The sequence below is a fragment of the Stegostoma tigrinum genome, chromosome 3 (assembly GCF_030684315.1).
Source record: "Stegostoma tigrinum isolate sSteTig4 chromosome 3, sSteTig4.hap1, whole genome shotgun sequence".
Classification (NCBI taxonomy): Eukaryota; Metazoa; Chordata; class Chondrichthyes; order Orectolobiformes; family Stegostomatidae; genus Stegostoma; species Stegostoma tigrinum.
The window spans coordinates 78,683,424-78,709,398 of NC_081356.1; the positions used below are offsets into that span (position 1 = coordinate 78,683,424).

Here is a 25,975-nt window from a genome sequence, read left to right on the forward strand (position 1 = left end):
CAACTGGGCAAAATCAATCAAAACTGAGGTGGCCAAAGTGGGCTGCCTGACATTTGGCTTCTCAACCTTTTCATGAAGAACATCCTGACTCTGACTGCCTCAAGTGATTTATAGACAATGTTGAAGTACCTGGACTAATACTGAAAGCTGCCCTTGACTTTCAGTCCTGGGACCCCTATCGAGTAAGGTTCTCTCCATTGACCTGACTGAAGGCTGCTGACAAAAATGACAAGTTTCCTGGCTTGTGTCTGTGCTAAATAGCAAGGCAACAGAGCTTCCCCCATCGTGTGCTCCCTCTGGCTGAGGGGCAAAAGTGCACAGAGGTAAGGCAATTCAAGGCAGGTATATTTTGGGCATCCAGGTAGGCTCAAAGTGTGAGAGCATTATGACAGCAAATAAACTAGGCTGGAGACACGTCCTAATACAATCCATGCGTGGATGCGTGTTCCTGAGCACAGAGTCCTTGCAGCAGATTTGCAACTAGGGTTGCAACTTTGAAGTGCTGAACCATACTGTAACTGGATCAGAGAGGTTCCATGAAGGTTCTTAGAGCCTAAAGCATTTTAAAAGCTAACAGCCCTGAAAGTAGAGTGCATGGGCTAGAGCCTCTGGAGTGTGCCCAGAGATGCTGGTGCTCAGTATCCAACTATGAGTTTCATGTTCAGGATTCTTGCTATCTGGCTTGTTCAGCATGTTTGGCAAAATAGAAAGATGATTTTAAAAAAAACAAAAAAAAAATCAGGGGATGAGCGTGTCATCAGCTAGGCTAGCATTTATTGCCCATCCCTAAATGCCCAGAGGGTTCTGGAGTCACATATAGGTCGGACCAAATAAGGATGGTAGTTTCGTTTCTTAAAAGGACATTAGTGAGCCAGATAGGTTTTTTTGACAATCAACAATGGATTCATGGTCACCACTGGACTCTCAAATCCAGATGTTTACTGAATTCAAATTCCACCATCTGCCATGGTGGGATATTAAATGAAAGTTGTGGCATTAATAAGACATTTAATGAGCTACAATTCCCTTTCAACAGCAACTTGCCACACTGCTCAAAACAGAAAAGAGTTGGTCCCAATGGTGGGACATGCCTCACTGGATCTCTCTCAGGACTCTGCAACAAATCTCACCATAGCCCATGTGGTTCCAGCCCCTACAAGATCCTGCCTGCAACAGAGGTGCTCAGTTTAGAAGATTTAGGAGCCCAAAGAGGTCCCATGTATCTTCAAAAAGATTCGTTTTTTGCCAACAAGTCAATCCAGTATAAGGCTGAGTAAATCTAATTTCCACACCAACATCTGCAGGGCTGGAAACAGACCTTGACTTACAAAGTCAGTGAAAGGGGGAAGAAAATAAGGTAACATTCAAGAAATGCACAGCAGTAAACTGTTTAAAGTAGCTACGTAAGGGGGACCCAATTTCAAAGAAAGAATCTATGACAGCAAAGGGTTTTTGCAAAAGTCAAAATAGCCACTGAGGAGAAACATCTCAATAACAGGATGACGGTGACAATGCTACCTAACAACTGTCCAATGTAATATCAACGTCACAATTACTGGGTAGAAAAATTATGATCAATGCTAATATTGTACATTAATTTACAAAGGGAGAAATGGCTCAACCAAGTAAATGCAGGCCAGTTCATATCACCTCAAGTTATTGAAGAAAAAATTAGAATGGTACTAATCATTAGTTGGAAAGGCACAGATTAATCACGGACAGTCAATATGAATGTGTGAAGGGAAGGCTACATCAAATTAACTTGATTGTATTTATTTTTTAAAATGAGGTTTGATGAGTGTAGTACATTCTATACTTTTATCTCAATTGCACATGGCAGACTGGTCAGAAGAGTAAACTTATAGCATCAAATGAATATGCCAAATAGGATCCAAAACTGGTTAACGTAGGAAACAAATGACAAGTGCTTTTGTGACTGGAAGGCTATTTGCAGCCAGGTTAGAGATGATTTACTAATAGTATGCTTGCTTTTCATGTGTATATTGTCACAATCAGGTTCAAATATGGTCAGTGAATTGTAATTTAATATAGCTCATTTAGCCACCATTTAGATTTTTGAGTTTGCAACTTTAAAAACAACACCAGCGGCAAAGCTTTACTTTGAACAAGATCAAAGGTTGGTTAATCATGCAACTATAGTGAAATGTTATGAAGTAAAAACATAATACAGTTACTCAACAAAATTTGAAGAAGAAAAGCAGACAAATAAAAGATGCTTATAAAAATGAAAGTCAGTTCAATCTCTTACTGGTCCATTACTTATTTGAAGTTTCTCTTGCTGAAACAAAAGGATCAAAAACTTAAAAGTCAGAATTCAGTTGCTCCAAGTTAAATAGGCAAAAGGTGTTTGCCCAAGTATGCTCTACGTAAAACAGGTTTCGACAGCAGTGTTTCTCACTAGTTCTTGTAGATTAGCTCGACTCTTTTGGCAAAACTATGGTTGACTTCTGAAAAGCTTTTCTCTTGAGCTCTCCTCTGAGGAAATGGTCTCTCAGAAAGCAGCTTCACACTGTTATCTCTGACTCCAGCATCGGCAGTTCTTACTATCTCTGAAATTCTGAGTGGTTCCCTGTGTAGTTGTTACCGAGAATAACACATCAGGCTACCTGACTTTCTGGCTGAAATGAGTCAACAAGGATTAGCCATGTGAATTCAGACAGCCATTTTTAGATGCTGTGCGTCTATTTTTAAAAAGTCAATTAGTTTACTTTATAAATTACATATTGTAACAATTACTAGTTTGTTACAATTTCAGTGATTTAAACATTATACTGGACATGATTAGGCAATTTGAAGATAATACAAATATTGAACTGAATTGAATTGAACCAGTTTTGTCAGGCATACTCAATGTAAAAATACACTGAAAAGGGTGTACCTTTTGCCATACAGAAAAGGCACTATTCGCATTAACTTAGAATAAGAAAGATAACTTGAGAGATATTGGCCACACGATTGATAGTGAAGAAGAAAGTTGGAGACATCAAAAAGGTAACTTGATCTAATCAGATAGGCTTGACAAGCGGATTTCAATTCAGAGAAGTAAGATAATGCATTGAGAACATAAGAACTAGGAGCAGAAGTAGGCAATTGAGATCCTCAAGTGTGCTCCACCATGGGTCACGTCTGATCACGTCTTGGCCTCAACTCCACTTTCCTGCTTGGTCGTCTTAATCCTTCAAACCACAGATTCACAACCCATTGAGAAAAGCAATTTCTCATCTATTTTAAATCTTCTACTCCTTATCTGAAAATGATGTTTCATTCTACAGTAACTCACTATGACAAAATCAGCAATCACCTTTAGCATCTTGTACATCTTATTTGAGGGAGAATATACACCACACTCAGATGCTAACAATAGTACAGTACTAGGACCTTGGAGCACATGTCCATCGATTACTGAAGATAGCAAGATAAAGTGTTTTACGAAGATATATTCCTTTAGCCAACACACAGAAAATATGAGCTGGGAAGTAATGCAAGAACCACACAAGATGTTATATCACAGCTAGCATGATCGATACAATTCTGGTCATCATGGTTAGGGAAGGACCTGATTGTTTAAGGGCTACAGAGGAGATTTCTAAAGATATTGGAAAAGGGCGAGAAAACAATATTGGGAAAGGCCTAAAAATTTTAGTTAGCAGGAAAGATTGGGCAGATTAAGGCTGCTTCCTTTATAACGAAGGAGGCAGAGGGGAGATATAACCGAGGTGTACAAAATTATCAACAGTGTGGATAAGAAGGACTCTATCACTGGCACAGAAGCCAACAGACAGGGAACATGGATTTAAACTAACTGGTAGAAGGGCGTAGAGGAGATAAAAGGTTCTTCTATCTATAGTTTGGACTTCACTGCATAAAAAAAGGCAGAAAGTCCCAAAGTATTTAAATATGGCTTAGATATGCATTTGAAGTACCACAACCTAGAAGGGTATTGGCAGGTAACGAAAATGGGATTTGCCTGGATTGCTCTTCATTGGCCAGCAGAGCCAAAAAAGGGCTTTATTTCACCAGGTTTGGAGGCAAGACTCAGAGCAAAATTAGATGATCTCACATTGAGGTGGATCCACAAAATAATTCACTTCAGTGATCTGGCAGGAGGCAAGGTTTAAGTAGCACAGGCTATTCCTTTAAAAGCTGAAGGTGAATAATTTGCTTTGATTAGGTACTGATTTTGGAAGGCATTGGTAATGGGTCAGTTTATGTCTTCCAGCAAAAAGCCAGGAAACATCTGACACATTCTTTAAATACTCCTAATGCAGCCATAGTTGTGGCTGTAAGCATCTGATATTTCCCTTCCACAATGATAATTTTGGCATAGCTGCAAAGTTATTTTAACCTTTTATTATTTTGCAGAACACCTCAAGAATGTTCTCTGACCAGCACTAACAATGCACACTCCATGCTGCCAGGTGTGGCTACACATTCTTTGACCAGACTTCCCATTTCCTGGTTGGTGACCATTGGCCATGAGCAGAAGCAGTTTTTTTTTAAATTTGCCCCTTTTAGAAAATGAGAGACTAATATCCTATTTGGGTTTCTGACTGCATGTACAAAAGACATTTCTACGTAAGATCTGTGCAAATGGACTAGCTTGACATACTCAATTTTAAAAAATGATATAAATATCTATTCAATTACCTATTCCAGAAATTGTACATTATACTGGTTTTGAAAACTTACTTGTGAGAATTATCAGCAAATCGTTTGTCATCATAGAGTATGCGATCTCTGAGTCCTACAATTTCATCGTATCCTGGTAAAAATATTAAAACTGCGCCTGGAAATTTAACCAAAGACATTAAAATACTGTTTTAATTTTTTAAAATAAGACAGAACAATTCATTACTGTACTGCTAAATCCTATTGAATAATAATGTTTGGAAATTTTGCTGACTATAGCACTCTGGTTATTTGATCTCCCAAGAGACGAGGACCAGAGGGGCAGCTGGGAAGGAAAGCAGTGAGTATAAATACTCAGCCTTCGACGCCAACGGCCATTTTGAGTGCGAGCAGCAGCGGAGGTAAGACGGACCCGGAAGACTGCAGCTAAGGTAAAGCAGTTTATTTTAAAAATTACTTACCGGTAGCGGGCAGCGGTGTTTTTCCTCTTTCAGAGAAGGAGCAGGAGCAGCAGAGGAAGTGACGAGGACCAGAAGGGCAGCCGGGAAGGAAAGCAGTGACCATATATATCAGCAAGGCGGCTAAACCCGAGACTCTACAACTGTAGTGTCTCCCACCCGCCCTCCTCCTCTAACCTAGTTAATAAAGTAAGGGTCATTCTAAACTTTCTCTATTGAATATAAGTTTGTTATTAAGTTGTTATTATTATTTGACGTAAGCTTTCTACTTTAGTATTGAGTGGGTGTTCAGATAAGTGGGGTATGGATGCTAGGGCAGTTGCTTGCTCCTCCTGCAGAATGTGGCAGTTGGGAGATGTGGCACACGTCTCCGCTGGCTACATCTGCGGGAAGTGCACCCAGCTACAGCTCCTTGAAAACCGTGTTAGGGAAATGGAGCTGGAGCTGGATGAACTACGGATCATTCGGGAGGCAGAGGGGGTAATTGAGAGGAGTTATCGGGAGTTGGTCACTCCTAAGGCTCAGGACGAGGATAGATGGGTTACAGTTAGGGGGAGGAAAGGGGACAGACAGACAGTGCAGAGATCCCCTGTGGGCATTCCCCTCAGCAATAAGTATACCGTTTTGGATACTGCTGGGGGGGGGATGACTTACCAGAGGAAAGCCATAGTAGTCAGTTCTCTGGCACTGAGCCTGACACTGTGGCAAAGGAGGGAAGGGGGCAGAATAGAAAAGTACTCGTGGTAGGGGACTCGATAGTTAGGGGAATCGACAGGAGATTTTGTGGGCAAGATCGGGATTCCCGGAAGGTACGTTGCCTCCCTGGTGCCAGGGTCCGGGACGTCTCCGATCGGGTGTATAAGGTTCTAAAAGGGGAGGGCGAACAGCCAGAAATCGTGTTACATATTGGCACAAATGATATAGCCAGAAATAGGTTTGAGGATATAAAAAGTGATTTCAGGGAGTTAGGATGGAAGCTGCAGAGCAGGACGAACAGAGTAGTGTTCTCTGGTTTACTACCGGTGCCACGAGATAGCGAGGTGAGGAACAGGGAGCGGGCACAGCTGAACACGTGGCTACGCAGCTGGTGTAGGAGGGAGGGCTTCAGATATGTTGATAATTGGGATGCCTTCTGGGGAAGGTGGGACCTGTACAAGAAGGACGGGTTGCATCTGAACTGGAAGGGGACCAATGTCCTGGGTGGAAGGTTTGCTCGAGTAGTTCGAGAGGGTTTAAACTAGTATGGCAGGGGGGTGGGAACCTGAGCTGTATACCAGAGGTGAGCGTTGATGCAGGTGAGGCAGTAGCAAGAGGTAGACCAGCTAGTGGGAAGGGTTTTCCTGGGAAGGAACCAAGGGATCGGTTAAAGTGTGTTTGCTTTAATGCAAGGAGTATCAGGAATAAAAGTGATGAACTTAGAGCATGGATCAGTACCTGGTGCTATGATGTTGTGGCCATAACAGAGACATGGGTTTCTCATGGGCAGGAATGGTTGCTGGATCTTCCAGGGTTTAGAACATTTAAAAAGAATAGGGAGGGGGGAAAAAGAGGAAGGGGTGTAGCACTACTAATCAGAGAGGGTATCACAGCTACAGAAGCTTCCATTGTCGAGGAAGATCTGCCTACTGAGTCAGTATGGGTGGAAATTAGGAACAGCAAGGGAGTAGTCACCTCGTTAGGGGTTTACTACAGGCCCCCCAATAGCAGCAGGGAGATTGAAGAAAGCATAGGTCGACAGATTTTGGAAAAGTGTGCGCGCAGTAGGGTTGTTGTAATGGGTGACTTTAACTTTCCTAATATTGATTGGAACCTCCTTCCAGCAGAAGATTTGAATGGAGCTGTTTTTGTAAGGTGTGTTCAGGAGGGTTTCCTAACGCAGTACGTTGACAGGCCAAGGAGGGGAGAGGCCATTCTAGACTTGGTGCTCGGAAACGAGCCGGGGCAGGTATCAGATTTTGTGGTGGGAGAGCATTTTGGTGATAGTGACCGTAACTGCCTCACGTTCTACATAGCTATGGAGAAGGAGAGGATTAGGCAAAATGGGAGGATATTTAATTGGGGAAGAGGAAACTATGATGCGATTAGACACGAGTTAGGAAGCATGGACTGGGAGCAGTTGTTCCATGGTAAGGGAACTATAGACATGTGGAGACGGTTTAAGGAACAGTTGTTGGGAGTGATGAGTAAATATGTCCCTCTGAGACAGGCAAGAAGGGGTAAGATTAAGGAACCTTGGATGACGAGAGCGGTGGAGCTTCTTGTGAAAAGGAAGAAGGTAGCTTACATAAGGTGGAGGAAGCTAGGGTCAAGTTCAGCTAGAGAGGATTACACGCAGGCAAGGAAGGAGCTCAAAAATGGTCTGAAGAGAGCCAGGAGGGGGCACGAGAAAGGCTTGGCAGAAGGAATCCGGGAAAACACAAAGGCATTTTACACTTACGTGAGGAATAAGAGAATGATCAAAGAAAGAGTAGGGCCGATCAGGGATAGCATAGGGAACTTGTGTGTGGAGCCTGAGGAGGTAGGGGAAGCCCTAAATGAGTTTTTTGCTTCTGTCTTTACGAAAGAAACGAACTTTGTAGTGAATGAAACCTTTGAAGAGCAGGTGTGCATGCTGGAATGGTTAGAGATAGACGAAGCTGATGTGCTGAAAATTTTGTCAAACATTAAGATTGACAAGTCGCCAGGCCCGGATCAGATTTGTCCTCGGCTGCTTTGGGAAGCGAGAAACGCAATTGCTTCGCCACTTGCGAAGATCTTTGCATCCTCGCTCTCCACTGGAGTCGTACCTGAGGACTGGAGAGAGGCAAATGTAATTCCTCTCTTCAAGAAAGGAAATAGGGAAATCCCCGGCAATTATAGACCGGTAAGTCTCACGTCTGTCGTCTGCAAGGTGTTAGAAAGGATTCTGAGGGATAAGATTTATGACCATCTGGAAGAGCATGGCTTGATCAAATACAGTCAACACGGCTTTGTGAGGGGTAGGTCATGCCTTACAAACCTTATCGAGTTTTTTGAGGATGTGACTAGAAAAGTTGATGAGGGTCGAGCTGTGGATGTGGTGTATATGGACTTCAGTAAGGCATTTGATAAGGTTCCCCATGGTAGGCTCATTCAGAACGTCAGGAGGAATGGGATACAGGGAAACTTAGCTGCTTGGATACAGAATTGGCTGGCCAACAGAAGACAGCGAGTGGTAGTAGAAGGAAAATATTCTGCCTGGAAGTCAGTGGTGAGTGGAGTTCCACAGGGCTCTGTCCTTGGGCCTCTACCGTTTGTAATTTTTATTAATGACTTGGACGAGGGAATTGAAGGATGGGTCAGCAAGTTTGCAGACGACACAAAGGTCGGAGGTGTCGTTGACAGTGTAGAGGGCTGTTGTAGGCTGCAGCGGGACATTGACAGGATGCAGAGATGGGCTGAGAGGTGGCAGATGGAGTTCAACCTGGATAAATGCGAGGTGATGCATTTTGGAAGGTCGAATTTGAAAGCTGAGTACAGGATTAAGGATAGGATTCTTGGCAGCGTGGAGGAACAGAGGGATCTTGGTGTGCAGATACATAGATCCCTTAAAACGGCCACCCAAGTGGACAGGGTTGTTAAGAAAGCATATGGTGTTTTGGCTTTCATTAACAGGGGGATTGAGTTTAAGAGTCGTGAGATCTTGTTGCAGCTCTATAAAACTTTGGTTAGACCGCACTTGGAATACTGCGTCCAGTTCTGGGCGCCCTATTATAGAAAAGATGTGGATGCTTTGGAGAGGGTTCAGAGGAGGTTTACCAGGATGCTGCCTGGACTGGAGGGCTTATCTTATGAAGAGAGGTTGACTGAGCTCGGTCTCTTTTCATTGGAGAAAAGGAGGAGGAGAGGGGACCTAATTGAGGTATACAAGATAATGAGAGGCATAGATAGAGTTGATAGCCAGAGACTATTTCCCAGGGCAGAAATGGCTAGCACGAGGGGTCATAGTTTTAAGCTGGTTGGTGGAAAGTATAGAGGGGATGTCAGAGGCAGGTTCTTTACGCAGAGAGTTGTGAGAGCATGGAATGCGTTGCCAGCAGCAGTTGTGGAAGCAAGGTCATTGGGGTCATTTAAGAGACTGCTGGACATGTATATGGTCACAGAAATTTGAGGGTGCATACATGAGGATCAATGGTCGGCACAACATTGTGGGCTGAAGGGCCTGTTCTGTGCTGTACTGTTCTATGTTCTATGTTCTAAGATAGCAAAGGGTGGATTCAAGATAATAAAATGTGAGGCTGGATGAACACAGCAGACCCAGCAGCATCTCAGGAGCACAGAAGCTGACGTTTTGGGCCTAGACTCTTCAGAGAGGGGGATGGGGTGAGGATTCTGGAATAAATAGGGAGAGGGGGGGAGGCGGACCGAAGATGGAGAGAAAAGAAGATAGGTGGAGAGGAGAGTATAGGTGGGGAGGTAGGGAGGGGATAGGTCAGTCCAGGGAAGACGGACAGGTCAAGGAGGTGGGATGAGGTTAGTAGGTAGATGGGGGTGCGGCTTGGGGTGGGAGGAAGGGATGGGTGAGAGGAAGAACAGGTTAGGGAGGCGGAGACAGGTTGGACTGGTTTTGGGATGCAGCGGGTGGAGGGGAAGAGCTGGGCTGGTTGTGTGGTGCAGTGGAGGGAGGGGACGAACTGGGCTGGTTTAGGGATGCAGTTGGGGAGGGGGAGATTTTGAAACTGGTGAAGTCCACATTGATACCATATGGCTGCAGGGTTCCCAGGCGGAATATGAGTTGCTGTTCCTGCAAACTTTGGGTGGCATCATTGTGGCACTGCAGGAGGCCCATGATGGACATGTCATCTAAAGAATGGGAGGGGGAGTGGAAATGGTTTGCGACTGGGAGGTGCAGTTGTTTGTTGCGAACTGAGCGGAGGTGTTCTGCAAAGCGGATTCAGTCTGTTGAGGATCAAATTTCAGTCAAATCGCATCTGTTTTCCTCTTTGATTCTGTCAGAAGTCCCTTATTAAAAGTCACATCACAGTTTCTGCCATTCCTCCCAAATATTGCCAACACAAATCACATCTCTGGCCTTAAAATCAATGTGGAGATCTAAGATACACAGACAAAGGCTCAAAGAATAGGCAATGTAACAAGAAATGTTGGATGCTGGCCCCAAGTGGGACTCACTGCAATCTCAAATCTACAATCCCACCCACTCCTCACAACCTTTCAACCACCTTGCTTACAAAGAATCTATTCTTCCCACCTCAAAAGAAATATTCAAACTCATTACAGATTCTAAGGTTAACAACCTATCTAAAAACCTACAGTCAAGAGTTTACTCGGGTGATGAATGAAGTTTGGGCAAATGTTAATATCTGAGCTGTAGTTCGTATCTCATTGAAAACACTACAGGTGCTGATATCAAGTTAGTTGCATACTTAAATTTAGTTTCAGAAGTATGATTCAATACAAAACTTTCTTTTTGATGAGAATTATTTGTGCATCATTATCTTATTTTACAGGGGTTCCAGAAGCAGAGATTTATCGTACACAATGTTTGAATGTTGCCAGACAATTTATTCAGGTTGCTTTCCTCAGAGCAGAGGAGACCAAAGTGGTCATTATTCAAATGTATGGGGTGGGGGTGGTGGTGGAATCCTGATTTTAAAATGTCCAATTTATGAACTTGATCCTATATAAGGTTACAAATTTAAATATCCAATATGTGAACATTTCTATACTTAGAAACAGCTGCTTTATATTATCTTGCATTGTGTTTTGACTTGACTACAAATTTGCAAACAGACCCAGGAATGAAATGCATTCACAACCCAGGACTGCCTGTATAAAATGGTAGAAAGATCAATTAACAGAGGCATAGATTTAAAAGTAAGGGCAAGTAGGTTTAGACAGGATGCTTGGACAAATTCTTTCACCTAGAGGGTAATGGAGATCTGGAACTCATTGCCTGTGTGGATGGCAGAGGAAAAAACTCTCATAACATTAAAGTAGCGTTTAGATGTGCACTTATGTTGCACCAACATAGCAGGTTACGGGCCAAGTGTCAGAAATGAACCAAAACAGCATATTTTTCTGTGAAGACCTGTATACCCACTTACACCAGCTTTTCAGACAGAATGCCTAGAAAACAGCCTACTGGAGAAATAAATTTGCCTCATTTGTCACATCCACTCTATCAAGACTCTTCAGGATTTTGTATGATTCCTCACTAAAACAAACTCATTCCAGACATTAGTCTGATGAATCTTCCCCAGAATTCTTAAGACATTTATGTCCTTCTTTAAACAATGAGACCAATACTGTACACTATACTTCAGATGTCATCTCACCAATACCCTGTATAACTGAAGCATTACTTCTTTACTTTTGAAATCAATAAACAATAAAATTCTATTAGCCTTACCAACCACACACTGTACCTCTGTACTAACTTTTCCAATATATGCACTAGGACACTCAAATTCCTCTACATTTTTCAGTTCAGATATTTTGCTGCCAAAACAAAGAACTTCACATTTTCCCACATTATACTTCAGTTGCCACAGCTTTGTTCACACACTTAGCCTATCTATATCTTTTGTAGGTTCCTTATGTGGTCTTCACAACTTAATTTACCACCTATTGTCGTGTCATCAACAAATTCGACAACTATACTTCCCATCTCTTCATCGGAGTCATTTATATCACTTGCAAACAGTTGAGGCTCCAGAACTGATCCCTGTGGCACACCTCTCATTATATCTTGACAATCTAAAAAAGACCAATTTATGCCCTCCTTCTGACCTCTTGATATCCAGCCAATCTTTGATCCATACTAAAGATGACACCTCCCCGACGTGGAGCTTTCGGTTTCTGTAATAAGCTTTGATGTGGCACTTTATCAAACATCTTCTGGAAATCTAGGTACTGTACATCAACCAGCCCCAATTTATCCACAGTACATATTACTTCAACAATAGAGTAAAACAATTTTCTCTTCACAAAGCTATGCAGGCTCTGCCTGATTACCATGAACTTACCTAGCGTCCTATTACAACTTCTTCAATAATAGTTTCTAAGATTTTCCCTATGACAGATGTTAAGTTGACAGGCTCATAGCTTCTTGTTTTCTGTCTCCCCTTCATGTATAAAATGAGTTACATTTGCTATCTTCCAATTCAATAGGACCTTCCTTGAATTTAGGAATGTTTCAAAAATTAATACCAGCATACACCCTTAGGATGAAGTCCATTGGCATTAGTCCATTTGGCACACAGCTTAATAATTTACTGAGTACCACTTCTCTAGTAGTAATAATTTTTTGAGCTTCTCCTTTCCTTCCTTTTTCTGACAGAATGGAAGCTACTCCATCGTGAAGGGTAATGCGAACTACCTGTTGGATTCATCCCCTATTTCTTTTCCTACATTAATTGTCCAGTTTTACTTTCTAATGGACCGGTGCCCAATTTGTTAATTCCTTTTTTAAAAACATTTATAGAAACTCTTCTGCTCTTACAGTTTTAATTAATTTTCTAGATACAGTAATACATGGCAAAACAAGGTATTTCCACATTTTCTCCACACAATTTGAACAGACAAAAACTAGGTGTAATGCATTCAGCAGCTGAAATTTAATTATGCTAATAAAATAGTGAACATTCAGTTTGAAAAGAAATATTAGTGATACTCAAACCATTGTCTTACCATCATCTGAACTCTGAAAGATGTTATAAAGAAGATGCATAATTAGATCCAGGTCAACCTTTTCATCATCAAAGCTGTGGTGGTAGACACTCAGAACTTCTTGATCTTCTTGACTTAACTCACCATCGTTTGACTGGACTAAGACACATTCATCCAAATTTCCTAAATCTATTGAAGAGCTGATGAACAGAATTAAAATAATGGCACTATTAGATATTAGTAAATTGCATAATTGCGCAAACTATATTAAGCTACTCAAGAACAGTTTTATCACTAGTTTGAACTCCAGTACAATTACGATTACGCAGTATCTGAAAAAGCTTAAGAAAGCATGCATTTAAAAAGACAATGAGTTAATGAAGGAGAACTAGCTAACATAGGACTTAACTTTATTGGACATGGGAATCTCAAATACAAAAATGGTTGGTAGGGAAATATCGTATTGAAACAGTAAGGGCTACCCCTCGATTAAAAGAAAACAGTTCTTGCCATGGGCCACCATTTGACTGAACAGACCAGATTCTCGACCCTGTGATCAGCGGGCAAGTTGACACTATTTTGAACCAGTGGATGAAGCTTGCTCCTAATCGTTAATGTCAATACCTCAGTGCTTCAGAAGAGTTTGAAGTGGTAGACTCTTAACTGCCCTCTGGGATGGGCAATAAGTGCCAACCTAGCCAGCAGTGCCCTTGCCCCACAAATGATTTCTTTTTTAAAAAAAAAAGTCATCTATTGTTTACTTGGCTTCACCGATAAATTTGGTCAAGAAAACAGGACCTGGCAGCAGAAGTACTTGTCCACCAGGATGCATCAGGTTTAGAGTAACAACTTTTTAATGATGAGTCAGAGTGTGGCAGAAGGGGCAAAAGGAAGAAGCAAATCTACCTTCTGGACTCCACTACCTCATGGGACATCCTATCCATATACCAACTGATCTGAGGGTCAAGAACTGGTCAAATACAGTGGTTAGAACACTGAAGTTGACATTTCAGGAGTTTTGCCCGAATGCATCTGGTATTAGCTTCAAGGAGAACACTATAATTTGTTCAACAGTCCTCATTGCAACAGAAGGATGCAGTAAGTTGTTACTGAAGTAATTTCTCTAGTGCATTTAGGTTTCATTAATGCATAGTCCAGATCTCACCGTAATACAGGAATACGGTAACAACAGGTCTGTACACCAGGACTTATGTTGATTTGTAAAGCTCGTCCTCAAAGACTCGCTGCTGTCCTTGTTAATGGTTACCTTTTGAAAGGAGCAGCTCACAAAATATGGGAGATGCTTAACATATTCCAGAGCCTCTGCTTCAACAAAGGGAGTTTGGATTATTTGGCTGGTCAGGTGTGCATTGATGCACAAGTTTTAAGTTAGTCAAGGTCAAGGACAGGCAAAATTGAAGAGATTGAGAGTCACCTGCAAATCTGTTGCAGAGTGGGCAAACAGACTGCAGTTTTGCACAAGCTCATGTCTGTCTCTGGTAGGTAGTCTAACTTTGTCAATGAGGCAATGGAGGATAAACAGTTTTTCTTCTTGGCAGTATTTAATGTTGACAGTAAAGACCAGTTGATCTTTGATGATGTGGACAACCACTGCCAGGTAAATTATAAATAGTATGAGGGCTATTACACAACCTTGTATAACCACAGTCTGGATATTGAAGATTTCAATTTTCCCATATCATGAAGCAATTCAGAATTGTGAATAAGTTTTTTGAACATGCAAATCTTTGGTGAATAATGCAGAGATCTTCACGAAGCAAATGCATTTGTCAGATCAATGAGTGCAATGAAGATGAGTGCGCGTGATGTTCTTGACACTTTACTTGGATCACATCAGAGATTCTTCTGGAAGGTTTAAAGCAACTCTACCTCTGGGAGAAGAGTAGTAATTAAAGAAAATGCGTGTCAAGACATTCCCAGCTATAGAGCGACAACGGAAGCTCTGTTGAAACTGAGGGCGAACCAACACTTTTCAAACCTTTTGGTGGGTGTTTCACTCTACAGATGATTACCCTGGCTCTCAGTATGAAATTCATACATGTAGCATAGCACTATATGCTCTTGGGTATACCAGAAAACAATAACTTGATGCTAATCAGATATCCCACAGCCAATCTAACCGATTTGATGGCAGGATCTCAAATTTGAACACATGTACAGGCAATATCTAAATTGTATCATGCTTCATTTCTTACGAGTAAGCAGAAGCAAGAATCCTACACGGTTTTAGTTTAAAGCATCCTGAATGTGGAAGAGTTAGACATCTGGAATTTTTTCCAGTGTGACATGTCAGAAAGTTGACAAGTATTTTTGGACATGTTGTGGAGAGTTCCTGTGCATTCCAAGAAGAGAGTGTTGTAACATTCTGAGGGGAATGACAGAAGAGTAGGTGATCCAAGTACAGAAAGGCTATAATTAAGTATGGGGAGACCACTGGGATGTCGGAGTCTGTAGAACAACAGGGACATGGAACAGAGGCTGGCAGGGCAAGCAATGTGCCATGCCTTCTGCCAATTTGAAAATGGATCCCTAGTGACAGAAGCCTAGCTGGTTGTGGTGTGCATGCCAATTCAGCAATCTTCTGTATGCCACTCCAACTAGAAACACAGAGTCCTCTACAACAGAAACTTTCCACTTTGTCCAATGTCCTATGTCCTCGGATGGGCTGGCAAGCAAACCATTTCTTACTTCAGGCCTGGTTACTGAACACTTGTTTGTGGTGACCTTCCACAGACTGATTCGTACCAACATTTAAACTAAGTACAATGAAGGGTATGAGCTGGTGGCTTCACATATCAGGTGAAATGCTGGGCCAACTTCATTAATGTTACATTGCTACTCTCTTTCCTCTTCCTCCATGAGCTCCTGTCGCTGTGCAGGTGGTTTCTAGGTTGCCAAGGGTCATAACTCAAAAGGGGAATGTGAATGAAGGAGGGACACTGGTTGAGAAGAGAAAGGTCCGTGGTAATATCAGCAGCTTGTTCATTATACAAGACAGCAGAGTAAAGGTGAATTGGCAGTTCAAAAGCAACATAAGACAGGAACATCTTTCATGTTCTCAGTAATTGGATGCTAAGGACAATGCTGCAGCATGAAGATTCTGAAACTATTTTACATGTATGGATCAAGAGATGTAAACTTCACTTGCTTCCATCTGCTCTGGTTTCTTTTGCGTCGCACTTTGCCCTGCACAATGTCAGCAGTAATGCAGTGCTATGTTTGAGTGATCATTATGCCACAACGCAACAACTAAAGGTATACAGAAAGAGGCGTGCAGCTGGTATCATTAGTTGGCGTGTATTATGTTAAGCTAAACTTTCAGTATTAGGGACTGCTACTGGCTGAGAGATGAGGGCATGCTGCACTTGTGCTGGTGTGTAGGAGATGTCACACAAGAGTGTACACACTGACATTGACCACTAGCCCAGGGTCATTGAATATTCCTGTTCATACTCTAGGAGTTGGTGTTCCTGGTCACTTGCTCCCATTCCCTTCTAAAGAGTAGTTACCAAGGTTTTCCTGGCTCTGTACAGGTTTATGATCTCTCTCCTCATGCCCACTTTCATCACTAACGCATCTGGCATCGCCTCTGTCATTGAAGATGCCTCTTCCTGTCTGTTCCAGTGTTCAGTTTCAAAAGAGCTTTCATTGAACCAAATCTGTTGATACAATTTTCCTCAAACATGCAACCTCTCTTTGGTAAAATTAGGTGACCTATATCATGTGACTAGCAAATAACTTTCCCAGGGCTTCCAATCATGTGCAAAATCTAATAGCAGCAGTAACAAGCAAACATCTGTGTTGCAGGTACACCAGCTACTGCCAAAATCATTTAGAAAAGGTGAGTAAATGAACTTTGCAAGTTACCCACCTAATCTGAATGGGTGCTTTTACGGTACAAATACAGACCTCCAAGAATTAGGGCAGATGCATTATTAAGCCTTCAGTACCTAAATTAAAACTGTTTAATATCTGACATTATCAATTTTGCATGCACACGTACTTTCCAAGAGTGAGAAAGGGATATTTTATTGCAAAACATTAAGTTGGTTTTAACGTACTAAAGTGATTAACAGATTCATGTTGCAAAAACAGTTAATTTCTGTACCTACTTGAAAGATTCTAGAAGATCTACAATGTCACTTTGACCAAATCGTTTAGCCCAGTCCAAAGCTATCCTGGAAATATTGAAACAAAACAAGTTAATTTTGAAGTACAGGGCACTATTGAGATAGCTTCGAAGATCATCTTTGCCTCCTACACATGATGAGTACAAAATTTGAAAATTTATTGGTGCAATCTCAGTAAAATATGCACTAAAATATACATTTATTAACATATAATATCTACCAATAAAGAAAGGAATCAAAGTCTAAACTGTCATGGACCTGAAATCAGATAATTGGAATCTATTGAATTAATTTTAATTGCTTTAGAACATAGAACATAAAGCATTACAGTGCAGTGCAGGTCTTTCGGCCCTCGATGTTGTGCCGACCTATGAAACCAAACTGAAGCCCATCTAACCTACACTATTCCATTATTATCTGTATGTTTATCCAATGTCCATTTAAATGCCCTTAAAGTTGGTGAGTTGCTACTGTTGCAAGCAGGGCATTCCATGCCCTTACTGCTCTGAGTAAAGAACCTACCTTTGACATCTGTCCTAGATCTATCATCCATCAATTTAAAGCTTTGTCCCCTCGTGCTGGCCATCTCCATCTGAGGAAAAAGGTTCTCACTGTCCATCCTATCTAATCCTCTGATCATCTTGTATGTCTCTATTAGGTCACCTCTTAACCTTCTTCTCTCTAACAAAAACAGCTTCAAGTTCCTCAGCCTTTCCTCTGAAGGCTTTCCCTCCATACCAGGCAACATCCTGATAAATTTCCTCGCCACCCTTCCCAATACTTACACATCCTTCCTATAATGGCTGGACAAGTTTCTTTTAATTAATTTTTTTAAAGCCGATTTCTCTCCATAAAAGCTGCCAGACCTACCGAGCTTTTTCAGCAATTTTTGTTTTTGTTTCTGACAAAACACATTCACAGTTCTTTCGGTTTTTCTTTTAACTAGGGATTACTTCTTGTCATTAGCAATTTATAGCTGATAAATTGTTTTGGAAAACATCGGAGTGTTGACAAACATAATGTAAGAACTAAAAAAAAATTACTTGCACATCTGTGCAAGGAATTGATCGTCTAATTAGTGGAAACACTCCAACATATTCACAACCAATGAAGTTGATAGGCCAGATCAGAATAGAGCACTGCCTTAAAAGAGCTGAAACATTCATAAGTGAAGCAAGAAGCTCTTCTTTACATAAAGGTATTGAGGCAAGGTCAAGTGAAACAAAATCTATCAGTCTCAAGTTTTGAGATGTTATACAAGGGTGTGACAGGTTCAGGTCAGCTACATTCTAAAACTCATGGCAGAACATGATCTGCTCCTGTTTCTGAATGGCAGATACGTCAGACAGACAGGTGTGTGAATTACATCAAAGTTCTCTCCACATCATGTACAATTAAAAATATCACACCCTCAAAATAATGAAAGAAATTGTTACATTGATAAAGGACAATGTTCAAAAACAATGCTGACACCAACTTTAACACAGGCAATATCGCATTGTGGAACTATGCCAAAGTTCAGATTATACAAATTAGGAGTCCATATCCTCTCTCATTTAAAGTTCTGGTTGCCCATCATTTCCTGTACTCTCTGACCTATGTTAGCCTCTGGTTAAGCCACACTTTAATTTTAAAATTCTCAATCTCATCTTCAAATCGTCCACAGACTTGCTCCTCCTTATATCTGTAACCTCCTCAGCTGTAATGGTTTAGGGTCTCTGCATTTCTCCGATTCTTGCTCAATGACATGCCCAATTGCTCCATCGTTGGTGGTTGTGATTTCAGCTGCCTAGGCCTTAAACTGAAATTGCTTCCCTAAACCCCTGCTTATCCACGTCCTTTGATTTAGTCAACAAATCTACCTCTTTAATGAAACCTTTGCTGCCTGTCCTAATACCTCCACGTGATCCAGTATAAAATTTTGCTTAATAATGCTCCTGTTAGGTGTAAGTTGTTATTACTGCTTTATACAATTCCATCTTTGTAGGTGAATGCAAAAAAAAACTTATTGGTACAATTTGTTTGAATAACCATAACATGCTAACAATGCACTAATTGCATTAAAGTCAGAAAGTTTCTTTCTCTCACCACCCCCAGAACCGCATCCCGCCCCCCAGAACCATACACACCGCCCCCCCCACCCCAGTATTAGACTAATTACTCTCAATCGGTTAGCAGACTTGTCTAGGTTCCCCAAAACTCAAACTTGCAGTCTCCAGATTGTAACAAAAACATCTGTTTTCTGTTAAGCTTTCGGTTTTATAAAAATGTTAAATTTAGCATAATTATTTCCAGTCTGCAAAAGTTATGCAAACATAATCCAAATTCAAATCAACTTTAATCAAATGAATCTATTAACAAAAAACAATGGTTAACTTAATTAATAAATGACATATTTTAAATTAAAATCCAATCACCAAGGCATAAGCAGAGAAAAATCCAATTCCCTTACCAGCCATTTGAAGCCTTAACACAGACATTTGCTCCCATGCTAAGTAGCTGCTCCACTTGACTGAGGAAGCCCCGACCTGCTGCTATCATTAAGGGAGTAGCACTGGTTTCACTGTGCCTGTAGTCAACTATAAAAAAGCAACTTATGGGTCAAATATTATAAATTGTAGAATTATAGAACAAACACCCAAATACCAGCAATGAAATGTGTACGTGTTCTGATAAAACGTATTAAGCAAATAAGATGTTATACTAAGTTGCAACTGCTTATACTCTTGGCTTAAAAAATACATTGTGTCCAAAATAGACGACTGATGCAATGGGGAAGCAAGTTTCTCCAGAACACAGATCTTTTGGAGATAACCGCTTTCCATCACAAACAGAGAGGAGCAATGGCACAGGGAAAGGGGCAGATTTCCTGTTTTTATTTCAGCCATAAAGGCAATAGAAACTTTGAGGATACATTGTGGCACAGTGATGTCATTGGATTGACGTCCAGATTCCTAGGTGGTGCTTTAGGTTCAAAAATTCCTGCTAATGGAATTTAAATGTAAATAATAAATCTGAAATATAAAGCTAGATTCAGCAATTGTGACCATGAGATCTAATATCTAATGTCATAAAAATCCATCTGCTTCACAAAGCTCCTTTAGGGAAGGAAAACTGCCATCACCTGATCTGAGTAAATTTAACTCCATATCCACAACATGGTTAACTCTAACTTGTCCTCTTAAGCTGCCCAGCAAGCCCATCAACTCAAAGGCAATTAAAGAGAGGTAACAAATGCCTTGCCAGGAATTACAATCCCAAAAGAATAAAGAAAGATAACCAAATTGCTCGAACATTAATTAATTGCAATTTCGGTTTAAAGTTCCACGAATCGAAGTTGAATTGCAGTTGGAATTTTGTCAATGCTGCAGCTATTGCTGCTATACAAATGTCAATTTAATCTCAATATAGGAGTTAACGAACCACAGTTCTAAACAGCAGTTACATAATGATGTCGCATAGCAATTTCCATTATAGATTTTAAGCCATTCAGAGGCAGCAGAAATTGCAAAAGGCTTTAAGGCTCAGAAGTAACTTGTAATGATGTCACTGGGCCTAAACAGCACATCATGGGCAAATATAAAGGGGGAAGAGGCGAGAGGGGAGAGGAATTCAGAGATCTAGGCAGAAGCCTGAAATCTATCCATGTGAAAGCTAGAAACTTTGCAAAGTGGCACATGAAGCAGATTGACTAGCATCAGGGATGGAGTTTACAAACTAATTTTTCAAAAATGTACTCAAAATATTAGAGCCTGGTATATCTCAGAACACCACATATTGTAATCTTTGGTCTTAATATATAACAGACAATGTTATAAAGAAGCCCAAAACCTGAAGCTAGTATTTGATCTTACCTTCACCTCACCTAGTCTGTCGTGATCCCAAACTCACGGATGTGGGCATCAAACAACATAACAGCATATAGTTAAGTTTATATAAAGCACTTCCATAAGCAATAAATGTAATTACTGCCAACAGAAAAGTCCATTTTTCCAGATAAAACATATTTCAGGGCACATAATATGGAGTTATAGGACTACTGGCAAGACCTTCATTTATAAATACCTCTCTAATTGTCCTTGAGAATGTTATTGTGAGCTGTCTGACTTAAGCCACTGCATCCATGAAATATAGGTACAACTGAAGTGCTGTTAGGAGTGAGTTCCAGGATTTTAACTGAGGAATAATGAGCAAGCAGCAATATATTATTAAGATAGTAACAGACTTGGAGGGAAGCTTGCAGATCGCAGTGTTTCTATATGTCTTCTGACTTTATTCTTATAGATTGTAGACATTACAGGACGATTAGGATTCTGACAAATGGAACTTATTAAATTATCCAGTGTACCTTGTGGATGGATACACTGCATCCACAGTATACCAGTGCTGATAGGAGGGAAACAGAAGCAGATTGCTTTCTTTCATGAATTCTGCCAAATCACTTGCATCTCATTGGTACGACACTGATCCAGGCAAGTGTAAAGTATTTCACGACAATCCCGATCTGTACCTTGTCAATGGCAGCAGACTCTGACTTATGCAATGCAGAATTCCTAACCTCTGAGCTGCATTTGTAGCAACAGTATTTAAATGGCTAGTTCAGAAAAATTTCTGGTCAATTCAACAACAGTAATCTTCCATTGAAAGACACGATACAAGGCGAGATTCTTTTGTTGGAGTTGGTCATTGTTTGGCACTGAAGTGACAAAACATCATTGTCACACATTAGCCTAAGCCAGATTGTTGTCCCAAGTCTTGGTCCATGCGGGCTTAGATTGCTTCAGCGTGAGGAATTGTGATTGGTACTGAACACTTGTAATAGCAGCATAAGATAAGTGCAGGAAAAAGGTCACAGGTCCCTTGAATCACCTCCAGCATTGAATAAAATCATTGCTGATCTAAGCTTGACCTCAAATTCACTGTCCTACCTTTGCTCACAACCCTTCACTACCTATCGTTTCAAGAATTTATCCATTTCAACTTTGAATAAAGAGACCATAGTTTACTCAAGTTACACGCTTCCTTTTTAGGTACGAGTAGAAACTTTTTTATTCTCTCTTCTAGTTTATCACAACTTATTTCCTACTATACATTTTCCTCTGGCCTACCAATAAGCTTTGCAAAATCACATTTTTTTCATTCAATTTGATACCATCCTCAATGTTCGTAGTTACAGATAATGCATCCTTCTCATTATATATTAACATCTTGAGAATTACGAGATATTGCCATAAACATGCCATGCTGATCATTAGCATCTAATGCTTTAATCTTTCTTTCTAGTCCACTTTCAACAATGTTTGCTTCATAGTTTAAGGCATTAATTTCTGATTCAAAGTTCCTCACCCTCAAAAGGAACATGAAATTTCACAATGTAATGATAATTCATTGCTTCAGGATCCTTTACCATGATGATAATTCATCTTGTCTGAATGTTCATTACGAAATCAAAAAGGACAGTTCACTGGTTGGTTCCACAGTAAGTGTAAACAATTGCTTAGAATAATCAGAGTTTATTCTCAAGGCTTTCTACGCCAATTTCATTTCTCCAATTTGGACGAGGATTAAAGTTGCTAGATTCTTCTCAGTAGCCTTCTTTAAGAGTCCTTATTATTTCCAGCCTCATATTCTGACCCACCATGCAAACTGGAGTCAATAGGAATCGGGACAAACTTTCCACTGGCTGAAGTCATACCTGGCATACAGGAAGCTGGTTGTGGTTGTTGGACGTCAGTCATCTCAGCTCCTCAGGATAGTGTCAGAGGCCCAATCATCTATAGCTGCTTCACCAATAACCTCCCATCATCAGGTCAGAAGTAGGAATGCCCACCAATATTTGCACAACATTCAGCAGCATTTGTGACTCCTCAGATATTGAAGCAGTCCATGTCCAAATGTAGCAATGTCTAATCATTATCCAGGCTTGGGATAACAAGTGACAAGTAATATTCATGGCACAAAATAGCAGGCAATGTCCATCTCCAGTAAGAGACAATCGAACTACTGCCCTTTGACAATCAATGCAGTATCCCTCTATCAACATCCCGAGGTTTACTACTGACCAAAAACCGAAAAGGACTGGCTGTATAAATACTGCAGCAGCAAGAGCACGTCAGAGGTTGAAATCATGCAGCAGATAAATCACCACCACCCTAAGTACACTAGTGTTGGAGCAGGCACAAGTCATTTGACAACTCAGGCTTGCTCCACCATTCGTTAAAATCATGGCTGTGTTGGCACCATCTCCACTTAACTGTCTGCAGCACACAACCTTCCACTCTCCAGTATATCCAATATCTAACTCACTCAATGTTGAATAAATTTGAGATTGGACTGGGGCTGGATCTTCAAGTTGTTTATGCTCTTTGGTGTTGAATGTGCTCAAAAGAAGTACATCATTTTACATTTCTTCTCAATATGATACATCTTATTACTGTTTACCTACTATAAATCATTATCATTTCAAAATTATTTTAAGTCTGTTCTTTAAGCTTGCCTTCACCAATACGGTTTTAAATTGAATGACTATACAGCTTGCTATATACTGGATCACAGCCATTTAGTAGTACTTCCTTTATGTGCTAGTCTTTTGAATTCAAGTTCTGTACATTGTACTGAATTCTTCAATAAAGCTTTAAGTTGCGTTACTGGCTGTTCCATGGTAAGTTATTGCTTTTAAGCTTTATAAAAATCTATTTGTGCTACTGTTATTTGTGTTTTGAATACTGGGTTTTCAGCCTTTTTCACATCACTTTCACCAGTCAAAATTTCTTCTGGGGATTTTTCACCTTCTGTAGCCAAGACAGTTTCTACTTCTTCCCATGCAGAATGGATGTTGGCTGCCTTTTGATGTCTAACACACTTTCTACCATACAAATTCTGAAATGAAGTTCTCTGGCTGCAGACTTTGCAAATATTCTCATCAAAATAGTAGCTTAATTGTGCATCCTTGGTCTTTTGAAACCTTTATCCTGACTTTTCTTTTCCAGCAAGATTCCTTCACGAGATTTTATTAATTTTTTTTTTGTTTTCAGCTTAAACAAATTTTGCAATGTTCCATTCTTGATTCTGTATACCAGTTTAAAATTTCTTTTCTGGCTCTTTCACAATAAAGGTTGCTGTCTCCTCTCTTTTCATAGCCCACACTCGTGTCCACTCTTTCTTATCAGCTTTCCAATGAAGTGCTGAACTTGCCTTTTGGTTGCCTCCATGGTTCATGCTGCCTTCCTCTGTCAGTAATGCTGTCTCAGCTGCTGATCGGGTGTCTTCTCAAAGCAGTAAATGCTCTTGAAATTTCTTCTTTAAATACGAATTTACTTGATTTCTTCATAACCTATTAGGCTAGCCCCACAGCAATAATGTCTTGGAAAATTAAAATCAAAGCATCAAACTTCTGGCTAGCTGATTCTTTTATGATCCTAGGATGAAGTCCATCAGAAACATTTTCAATTACTAGGGAATGCAGATTTAACATAAAAGGGCTTATGCTTAAATGAGACGTGAGCAACAAGATTCTTACACAGAGGATGGCAAAGTGGCTAAAGCGTACTGCAGAGGAGATGATGGAGGCAGATTCAATCGTAACATTTAAGAGGCATCTTGAAAGATATATGAATAAGCAGGAAACAGAGGGGCAGGGACCCTGCAGTGTCAAAAGTATTGTAGTTTAGAAAGGTGTCATGTGTTGGAACAGCCTTGGTGGCCAAAGGGCCTGTTCCTGCGCTTTGCTGTTCTTTGATTTTGTATATTCTAACTCAGGCACTTATCAGCTACAGCTCCAAGAATTTACTCAGTGCCACTTTTCCGGTGATTGTGATTTTCTCCGAGTTCCTGCCTTCCTTCCTTCCTTCCACTTCCTAATTTATTACTGATTTTGAGATGTTACATGTATCCTCTTTAGTGAAGAATGATGCAAAATATCCGTTCAATTCATCTGCCACTCACTTATTTTCCAGGTCTGATCAAAGCTGATACAAGAAACGATGCGCATTTTAATATGTAGCAAATTTATTACTTAATTTACTTCATATTAGAGACATATGCAAACTAATGAGTAAATCTATTATCTTAAACTACATAACATACATTATAAACGAGTGACTCTCACACTGCCTACTACCTGTCAGGGCCTTCGGCAACAGTGGCACTTGGACATCTATCTCAGATTCCATGGCACCGGTCTAGTCAACCCCAACCCAGTGGCACAAAGTCCAATGAGATGGGCAATGTCTTTGATATTAATACTTCTGAATCTAAGATTATTGCTGAATCTCCATTTTAGTAATGACTGCAGTGCTTTCCCACTTTCAAAACAGGCTGAAAATTAAAACCAGGTGGCCCCATGTAATTGCAAGACAACTCTGTCAGACAATTCAGTATCACACAGCTCTCTCAAATAGGATGTTTTTACATTAGGCCTGTACTTCTTGCTCTTTTCCACTTTCCTTCAATTGTTCATAATTTAATCCTAATGGTCTGGTTTGAAAAAATTTCCTGAAGAAAGGTCTTGACCTGAAACATCAGCTTTCCTGCTCCTCTGATGCTGCCTGGCCTGCTGTGTTCATCCAGCTCTACACTGTGTTATCTCAGGTTCTCCAGCATCAGCAGTTCCTACTATCATAGTACATCCTGTTCTCTTGTTGGCTCCAAAATATGCTGTTCTAAAAGAAACTATCCTAAAAACATTCTATGAATGCCTCATAGATAATAAAATGTGAGGCTGTTTGAACACAGCAGGCCAGCAGCATCTCAGGAGCACAAAAGCTGACGCTTCGGGCCTCGACCCTTCATCAGAGAGGGGGATGGGGTGAGGGTTCTGGAATAAATAGGGAGAGGGGGGAGGCGGACCGAAGATGGAGAGAAGGGTCTAGGCCCGAAACGTCAGTTTTTGTGCTCCTGAGATGCTGCTGGGCCTGCTGTGTTCATCCAGCCTCACATTTCATTATCTTGGATTCTCCAGCATCTGCAGTTCCCACTATGAATGCCTCATCTAGGTTACCTTTGCCTATCTGACTTTTCCAGTCCATATACATCCCCAAGATTATTGCTACGCCTTTTCAACAAGCTCTT

General features: G+C 40.7%; 1 protein-coding gene across 3 annotated transcripts in view; it reads right to left on the reverse strand.

The window, feature by feature from the left end:
- ythdc2 (YTH domain containing 2) overlaps nucleotides 1-25,975 on the reverse strand; it is a 183,070-nt gene that overhangs the window by 93,059 nt on the left and 64,036 nt on the right. For all 3 annotated transcript variants that reach the window (XM_048527079.2, XM_048527075.2, XM_059644689.1), the window contains exons 12-15: nucleotides 19,359-19,485; nucleotides 16,889-16,954; nucleotides 12,777-12,955; nucleotides 4,711-4,807 (exon numbers count right to left, since the gene is read on the reverse strand). In XM_048527079.2, coding sequence (XP_048383036.1) covers nucleotides 4,711-4,807; nucleotides 12,777-12,955; nucleotides 16,889-16,954; nucleotides 19,359-19,485 — 469 coding nt within the window. The remainder of the gene's footprint in view (nucleotides 1-4,710; nucleotides 4,808-12,776; nucleotides 12,956-16,888; nucleotides 16,955-19,358; nucleotides 19,486-25,975) is intronic.